Consider the following 9475-nt stretch of genomic DNA (forward strand, 5'->3'; position numbering starts at 1 on the left):
ATACCCTTGTGCAAATCTACCATAGTGGTACCAATAGCAATAAAAAGTGACATAGCAATAAAAAAGCGACATGTATGTATGTAGTTATCCACCATCCTAGCTTAAGTCTTAACATAGCAATAAAAAAGTGACATCATCAAAAAAAGAAGTAGTGGTCATAACTGCATCTGAGTGATTAACTTAATTATAATTTAAAAAAACACTTTTATAAAGTAATCAAAAAATAATGCATCTAAAACAGTGACCCACCGGAACAACTCCGGATAAAAGAACCACATTGTTTATTGTTTATTGGGAACCGTATGAGCAGAATGGTGATAGAGTGAGCGATAACAGGTCCGTGATGCCCTTAGATGTTCTGGGCTGCACGCGCGAGTCGTTAAATTAGAAGACAAAACGGCAGTAATTTAAAAAAATCGCTCGGCTCAGGCCGATTTGCTTCTTATTTACAACCGAACCCTTAAGGGAAAATTCTTTCTTGCTTGAAACCACTGCAATAGTAAAATTTTGATACTTCCGTTTATTTTTATGCCTTTAATGAATTATTTGCATTAATGTCATTGTAGGTTATTAATCTCCATTACGTATCATATCCAACAGAAAACACAAAACACTCCTCATTCGATGAAACCATTATCTATACTAAAAATATCCATTCCTAATCCAATTCAAAATACATTCTTCAAAACCTCTCGATTAACTACACCCCCATACTGGGTATAGGCAGCCGATTTTCCCGTCAGAGCGATAAACTGCTCAGCCACTTCAACGGCAACTCGCACCTGTGCCTCTGACGTGCTGGCTCCTGTTGATAGGAGAAAACAGGAAAAACATTAAGAACAGAAGCAAAAACAGTTCACTGCCAAACGTGGCAGCAGAAGTTGCGAAATATCAAATTCTACCGTACCTAGATGGGGTGTTGCAACGACCTTAGCATGATTGATGAGTTTTTTGCTAGTTTCCGATTTCGGTGGTTCCTCGGGAAACACGTCGAGGGCTGCTCCACCGCATTGACCACTTTCGAGAGCGTCGAGAAGACCAACCTCGTCAACAATGCCGCCTCGAGCCACGTTTACGACGCGAACTCCTTTCTTACATTTGGACAAGGTGGTAGACGAAATCAGATCTGAAAAAAATCACTTTGTTTGTTTAAACGGCGCCAAGAAGATAAATCGAGATTATCACTAAGAATAGAATACCCACTCTTCGTCGCCGGAATCAACGGTGTGTGGACGGTAATGTAATCCGCCAGTGGCCAAATTTGCTCCAGCTCCATTTTCTCGATGCCAGCCGCCCGTGCTTCTTCGGCCGTTGTAATCGGATCAAATCCGATGACTCGCATACCAAACGCATTCATACGAACGCCGACCTCCCGGCCGATCCGTCCCAAGCCCAGAATTGCCAGCGTTTTGCCGTAGAGTTCACTTCCCGAGTACAACTTGCGGTCCCAGCGACCCTCCTTCATGCTGCTTGCTGCTGGACAGAACGGGCGTGCCAACGCGCCAATTAGGAAACACGTCAGCTCACATGCCGAGATAGAATTCCCTCCGGGAGCGCTGTCGGTATTAATGAAAAAAACCAACGGATTATTTGATGCTGAATTGTAAAGTTTTTCTTTCGTAGGATAATCTGCCTCCAATAGAGTGTCCCAGAACATATGAGAAAATAATTAGTGTGTGAGCTTTCAAATATGTAATAACCACTAAATGTTTATTGAAAACCGTTTGACATTTCTTAGCAAAATTTTATACCCAATGTATCAGCTGCCTTGATTCTTATATTTTCAGTCATTTGCTAGAAGATAACATCTTCTTAGTGGACTCAATGTCTTAGAATTTTGAAACCAAAATAGTGCTTTATGTAGTCTTTGGCAATTTAAAACCATTAATTATCCACCAAATGACGATTCTGACTTTTTTTGTTGTTATTAGGCAATATATTTCCGTTATTTATACAGTTTACACTTGTTTATGTAGAGAGCACCTCAGACCAACGAACTTAATCGGTCCTTCATTTTCCTGGTAGGTACCCTGTATTTTACAAAAAATAAATGATAGAAAGGCAATTTATTTGTTGAATTGAGCATTGACCACAATTAGAGGTATGCTTTATTCTTTTATTTCTAAATGAAATGAATTTGTTGCAGTGAAATAGACAATGATGGAGCTATTTCCCTATATGAATCTTTACTTTTGGTAAAAATGTCTTTAGATTTTATGGCGAAAAGGTCTAACTAACCTTAGTTCTACATTAAGTTCATTTCTATAGCATTTGCCCATCCTGTGTGTTCTATAGGTAACACTTCTAGTCATATCCCTAGTATGCAGCACATACATATGTATGGTTGTTTTTATCTCACACAAGTATCGGTCCCCAGTAATCCTATATCCCCCATTTTCGGTTTAGGCATTACAAACAATTTTAATATTTATTTTATGGCCGCACCCTACCAACCATTACCACCCACCAAACATTTCCAGAACCGATTAATACTTACTTCAAGACGATAACGTTGTTTCTGGTGGCAGCAGCAATGTCAATATTGTCAACTCCTGCTCCTGCCCGGCCAACCGCCTTCAGTTTTCCGGAGCCGGCGTTCAATACTTCCGCGGTAATTTTCGTATCGGAACGTACGATGACAGCATCATAGCCCTGAAGCGAAGCAAATATACAGCAATCAATACAATTGTGGCCACGAACGGCAAGCAAACCGGATCAATGCTATTAATGGCACTCGAATGATGATGCGACCAAATCATTAAAGTTCACCCCACGTGTGATGTCGCCATTTCAGAATGCGGACGGAAGGACGATTATTTATATTAGCTTTTCCAAGAAGCACCTAACAGTATATTTAATTACTAAGATAGGACAACGCTATCGATTTCATTTGTGATAACTTAGTATATTGCGTTTGAGTGGTGTAGGTCAGGATGTAAAGCAGATTTAATGAGGATGCTTTTACCTTTCTCGTACCTTAAATGTGCGTTAAGGCTGTTGTAGAAACATGGCAAAACATGATAAACTGTCACCAAATATTAATTTTTAAAATAATTGAATAATATAATGAATTACCAGCAGTGCAGTGACTGGATGCCTACCCGTCACTGTCAGCATCCAGGCTCTAGTGTACATATGTAGGGTATCTGTTCCATTATTGATAACATGCTCCTATATCAATAACATTAGAAAAACAGGCAATTTATGCTCAATTTGTGACGTGTTTTGTTGTTTTCCGACGTGCTCACTACTGAAAAAAAAATCACAAAAATGAAAAAACAAAACAATTAGCGCACTAATTCTTTGTTATCGAATGGTATTGATTTGGGTACAGCAGGAGCAGCAGGGACTATGTCCAAGGGCTTGACGATCCCTCCCCAGGCCACCTGCGAGTTGTGGCGCCTGCCTAGGATGTGGTGGGGTTTGACAGTGGGCTCTGTTAAACCTCTACAAAAAGCTGCATGTATCCGCAAGTAGGCTCCGCCAAAGCGACCGTGTGCCGCTCAAAGCGCACAAGCCCAAATCCTGGTGTTAGGTGGGACGCTAAACAGCCCTGACACGATGGCCCTCCGGCGAGACAGGAGGTTTGCGCAGGCCCAATAAGCCGCCTGGAAAACCAATAATTACGAACAATATAAGAGATAATGCGACTCGATATAATCGGCAAAGACCTAGGCGACGAATAAAGGATCACGATTGGAAGCTTGGGACATGGAACTGCAAGTCGCTAGGTTTCGCAGGTTGCGACAGGATGATCTACGGTGAATTACATCCCCGCAACTTCGACGTCGTGGCGCTGCAGGAGATTTGCTGGACAGGACAGAAAGTGTGGAAAAGCGGGCATCGGGCGGCTACCTTCTACCAAAGCTGTGGCACCACAAACGAGCTGGGAACCGGCTTCACAGTGCTGGGAAAGATGCGCCAACGCGTGATTGGGTGGCAGCCAACCAACGCAAGGATGTGCAAGCTGAGGATTAAAGGCCGTTTCTTCAACTATAGCATCATCAACGTGCACTGCCCACACGAAGGAAGACCCGACGACGAGAAAGAAGCGTTCTACGCACAGCTGGAGCAGATATACGATGGATGCCCACTGCGGGACGTCAAAATCGTCATCGGTGACATGAACGCGCAGGTAGGAAGGAGGAAATGTATAGACCGGTCATCGGACCGGATAGTCTACACACCGTATCGAATGACAACGGCCAACGATGCATAAACTTCGCAGCCTCCCGCGGAATGGTAGTCCGAAGCACCTTCTTTCCCCGCAAAAATATCCACAAGGCCACATGGAGATCTCCTAACCAAGAAACGGAAACCCAAATCGATCACGTTCTAATTGACGGTAAATTCTTCTCCGACATCACGAACGTCCGCCCTTACCGCAGTGCGAATATTGAATCCGACCACTACCTCGTTGCAGTATACCTGCGCTCAAAACTCTCGACGGTGTACAACACGCGTCGAAGTCGGACGCCGCGGTTTAATATTGGGCGGCTACAAGACGGTAGACTAGCCCAAGTATACGCGCAGCAGCTGGAAGTAGCACTCCCAACGGAAGAGCAGCTAGGCGCAGCGTCTCTTGAAGATGGCTGGAGAGATATTCGATCCGCCATTGGTAGCACCGCAACCGCTGCACTTGGCACGGTGCCCCCGGATCAGAGAAACGACTGGTATGACGGCGAATGTGAGCAGTTAGTAGAAAAGAAGAATGCAGCATGGGCGAGATGGCTGCAACACCGCACGAGGGCGAACGAGGCACGATATAAACAGGCGCGGAACAGACAAACTCGATTTTCCGGAGGAAAAAGCGTCAGCAGGAAGATCGAGACCGTGAAGAGACGGAGCAACTGTACCGCACTAATAACACACGAAAGTTCTATGAGAAGTTGAACCGTTCACGTAAGAGCCACGTGCCACAGCCTGATATGTATAAGGACATAAACGGGAACCTTCTTACGAACGAGCGTGAGGTGATCCAAAGGTGGCGGCAGCACTACGAAGAGCACCTGAATGGCTATGTGGCAGACGAAGATGGCGGTATGGTGATGGACCTAGGGGAGCGCGCGCAGGACACAATTCTACCGGCTCCGGATCTCCAGGAAATCCAGGAGGAGATTGGCCGGCTGAAGAACAACAAAGCCCCTGGGGTTGACCAACTACCAGGAGAGCTATTTAAACACGATGGTGAGGCACTGGCTAGAGCGCTGCACTGGGTCATTACCAAGATTTGGGAGGAGGAAGTTTTGCTGCAGGGGTGGATGGAAGGTGTCGTGTGTCCCATCTACAAAGAGGGCGATAAGCTGGATTGTGGCAACTACCGCGCAATCACATTGCTGAACGCTGCCTACAAGGTACTCTCCCAAGTTCGTGGGGCAGTACCAGGCGGATTTTATGGGCGAACGCTCCACCACGGACCAGGTGTTCGCCATTCGCCAAGTACTGCAGAAATGCCGCGAATACAACGTGCCCACACATCATCTATTTATCGACTTCAAAGCCGCATATGATACAATCGATCGGGACCAGTTATGGCAGCTAATGCACGAATACGGATTTCCGGATGGATCGGGTGATGTGTGTAGTTCGAGTTTCAGGGGCATTCTCGAGTCCCTTCGAAACGCGTAGAGGGTTACGGCAAGGTGATGGTCTTTCGTGTCTGCTATTCAACATCGCTTTGGAGGGAGTAATACGAAGGGCAGGGATTGATACGAGTGGTACGATTTTCACGAAGTCCGTCCAGTTATTTGGTTTCGCCGACGACATTGATATCATGGCACGTAACTTTGAGAGGATGGAGGAAGCCTACATCAGACTGAAAAGCGAAGCTAAACGGATTGGACTAGTCATCAACACGTCGAAGACGAAGTACATGATAGGAAGAGGTTCAAGAGAGATCAATGTAAGCCACCCACCACGAGTTTCTATCGGTGGTGACGAAATCGAGGTGGTTGAAGAATTCGTGTACTTGGGCTCACTGGTGACCGCCGATAACGATACCAGCAGAGAAATTCGGAGGCGCATAGTGGCTGGAAATCGTACGTACTTTGGACTCCGTAAGACTCTCCGATCGAATAGAGTTCGCCGCCGTACCAAACTGACTATCTACAAAACGCTTATAAGACCGGTAGTTCTCTACGGACACGAGACCTGGACGATGCTCGTGGAGGACCAACGCGCACTGGGAGTTTTTGAAAGGAAAGTGTTGCGTACCATCTATGGTGGGGTGCAGATGGCTGACGGTTCGTGGAGGAGGCGAATGAACCACGAGTTGCATCAGCTATTGGGAGAACCATCCATCGTTCACATCGCGAAAATCGGAAGACTGCGGTGAGCCAAGCACGTAGCCAGAATGTCGGACAGTAATCCGGTGGAAATGGTTCTCGACAACGATCCGACGGGAACAAGAAGGCGAGGTGCACAGCGGGCAAGGTGGATCGATCAGGAGGAGGACGATCTGCGGACCCTCCGCAGACTGCGTGGTAGCACAGGCTACTCCGGCCTTAGTCTGATAATAAATAAATATAATCGAGGTATACCTGATATCCATGTTATTTAACATTATAATTTCACATATTTTAATTTCTGTTCTAGATAATGAAAATGTCCTCTTCTACGGAATTTCCGGAAGCACCTCATAGGTTCCATGAATGGCCAATATGATCACTAATCGATTTCAAGTGCATCACCATCTGTTTGGTGGAAAATCAAGACGAAACAAGCCGCTCACAGTATATGTTGATTAAAAAACGAAAATGTCCTCTTCAACAAGTTCCTAGGGGGACCTTGCAGGTTCCAGCAGTGACTACTTTGTTCGGAAATTCTCTTATGTTATAGAAAGATGTATGGGGAACAATTGTAATGCTTCCCATATTTGACCACATGTCTCTGGAACCAACAAATCACCGCATAACTCCAAAATTTATGAGTTTATTTTTCGAAAAATATGCAAACTTTGTAATTTGATTATAATTTGACCATTCTATAAGCATTTATTTTTCTGGGTCTGTGGGATCGTTCCCGTTGCTCCTTAAAATATATTTTTCATGTTGAATGCCTCATTCCCATTAAAAATTAAGCCAAGCAATTTTGGAACGATCAGCTCACTACTTTGAACTTCCATTTCGGGTCATTTTGACCCCATCTTACTAAGGTATCCTCGAATCGCACAGAAAAACTTGACTGACCATATGCTAGAGGCAGGCCTGATTTAAAATTTCCATTGTAATGCTAAAGAAAAACTAGCTTGGTTATTGGTGGAACAAGGAAAACCAGTTTCTCAAGAAAACAAGTCTATCACCTTCACTTCTCACAATGGACCCACATAAATTTTCCACAGCTGAGTAAAAGTTCAGTTTTTTAGAAATAACGGTTTCCAAAATGTCGCTTCACCGACATCTTGGCAATTTTAACTGAAATTATAAAACAAAAAGTACAGAATCACCGTCACACAGACTGAACACTTTACACCAAGTATTAGACAACGATCATGACATCCACACAACACCAGTGGAAGATTTTCCGCTTTACGAAAAGTTTCCTCCAGGGCGAGAATCGAATTCCCACTCCCACAGCACATGCGTTTAGACGACTGACGTCGTTAATCGCACGACCTTTATTTTGTGCTCTGCAAAATTTGAAATCTGATAGCTGGTCACACTTAAAATTTTAATTCTACCGATTACCGAGAATCCAACTGCCGAGATATTGGCAATAATTTCGACGAATTTCGGTAAAAACGGTCATCGGTAATCGTTACCGAGATCTCGGCAAATTTTTTTCCCGAATTTCGGTAAAATATTGACGAAGTTTCGGCAAAGGAATTACCGAATTTCGGTTAAAAAGGTCTTAAAGTAGGGTAATGACGGCTTTGGCAGGCTTTGTTCTATTATTGACAGGGGGGTTTTTTATGACTGATTATGCCCAAATTTGGCCTAAACATTCTTTGCTTATCAAAGAATATTGTAGCTAAATTTGATAAAATTTGGTCGACAAAAACCCCCCTGACAATAATAGAACAAAACCTGCCAAAGCCGTCTGTTCCCCTAGTCTGATCATGACTGAATAAGTGAACAAAATAAACTTGAGACATTTTTTTAATTTCCAAATTTTCACTTGAAACAGAAATCAATCTATGTAGTATTTGGAGCTAGAAGTTTAAGAAACAGAAACAGGTTGCTATGACCGACTCTCGATGATAATATGACTCTTGATGATAACAGAAATGCAAACCTTAAAAACAATTTAAAATCATACACTGGAAATATTTCAAAGTGCGTGAATAACATTCTGTCTCTGATAGTAACACCATCACACTCTTGCTGCCATGAAATTTAGTATGAGATTGCATAAGCTTTCTACTTTACAAACAGACAATGGACTTTAATTTACAAAAGTAAAGATTTTAATAATTACCCCATTTTCAACAATATGACGAAAAGAGTTATAAACTTATGAAACAGATTTTTAAATTAACAACACTCTTTACCTTTACTTCAGCAACCAGCTGTTCCTTGGATAACTTTAGTTTATAATCAACCTGAAACGAGCAAACGCATTCATATGAATACTCAAACTATATTTCTTTAAATTTTGTTTGTAAATTGTTTGAACTAACTGTAATTCCATGATCTTGCAACAGTTTTACGCACGAATTGTCAACCGCATCGCACACGAGCACGTTTTTAATTTCCAGAGCCATTATGTTTAGTTGCTATGTAGACCACTGCCAGTAGATTTAATGAAAATTATTTTCAATTGAGATCAATTCACAAGAAGATCACTGCGCAACTGAACTGCTGCGCTTCCAATTCAAGACTGACACAACCGTCTGGACACCGACGACGAGGGCCTCATCAACTATTTAGCAAAAGTGCATCACTATCAACTACGTAGCAGGAGGCAAGGCGGTGGACTATCAGAAGAGAACTTCTCTTGTCGTCACTGTTGTCAGCATATGTATGTGGGTAGGTACCGACGGCTGATTATTCAAACCGGTCACACTTGAAAAATGCAAAACCGCACTCACTAGCCCTTAGTATGTACTTCCGAAGCTCCGGAGACAGGAATGAAATGTTACACGATGCAATAAACATGTTTGTACACTGAATCAGCGTTGAACCCGATGATGGTGAACTCCGTCGTAAACAGTTCGATCTGACGATACTGCTTATGCGTATCTGCCTCAGTAGTCAGTAACTCACTTTTCCTGTTTACTGCTCAAAATTGTTTATTACAATCGGGATACCCGTGGCTGTGATAGCTGCTGAGATGACTAGTTTCTAAGGGCTAATCGAAAACAATTGCGTTATCAGTGCTTCTGTAACGATCACTTGAGCTTATCTGTATTCTGTCTATGCGTATGTAAAACAGATTATCAAGTACTATGTAGTAGGTCGACAATCCGCTGAAGCGTCATCGTTATGGACTTACTATAGCATCGGGTAGAGATTTGATGATTAGCTATGCAACGTTG

General features: G+C 43.3%; 1 protein-coding gene across 1 annotated transcript; it reads right to left on the reverse strand.

Annotated features, from left to right (window-relative positions):
• Positions 1-500: 500 nt before the first annotated feature.
• LOC134216329 (D-3-phosphoglycerate dehydrogenase) lies at positions 501-9024 on the reverse strand. The gene is made up of 6 exons (XM_062695242.1): positions 8618-9024; positions 8489-8539; positions 2498-2652; positions 1204-1556; positions 908-1126; positions 501-805 (listed from the first exon to the last, which is right to left on the reverse strand). Exons 1-6 carry the CDS (start codon positions 8699-8701, stop codon positions 669-671), a joined length of 999 nt encoding a protein of 332 aa, XP_062551226.1. The 5' UTR covers positions 8702-9024; the 3' UTR covers positions 501-668.
• Between the last annotated feature and the right edge of the window lie 451 nt (positions 9025-9475).

This window comes from Armigeres subalbatus, chromosome 2 (genome assembly GCF_024139115.2).
Source record: "Armigeres subalbatus isolate Guangzhou_Male chromosome 2, GZ_Asu_2, whole genome shotgun sequence".
Classification (NCBI taxonomy): Eukaryota; Metazoa; Arthropoda; class Insecta; order Diptera; family Culicidae; genus Armigeres; species Armigeres subalbatus.

What these genes read in the sequence shown, in the direction of transcription:
- LOC134216329 (XM_062695242.1), bottom strand. Translation starts at nt 8,701, where the DNA reads ATGGCTCTGGAAATTAAAAACGTGCTCGTGTGCGATGCGGTTGACAAT. An exon ending in AACAACGTTATCGTCTTGAA is followed by an intron (nt 1,557 to 2,497) that starts GTAAGTATTAAT and finishes TAATACCGACAG; the next exon opens with CGCTCCCGGAGGGAATTCTA. An exon ending in GTTGATTCCGGCGACGAAGA is followed by an intron (nt 1,127 to 1,203) that starts GTGGGTATTCTA and finishes GATTTTTTTCAG; the next exon opens with ATCTGATTTCGTCTACCACC.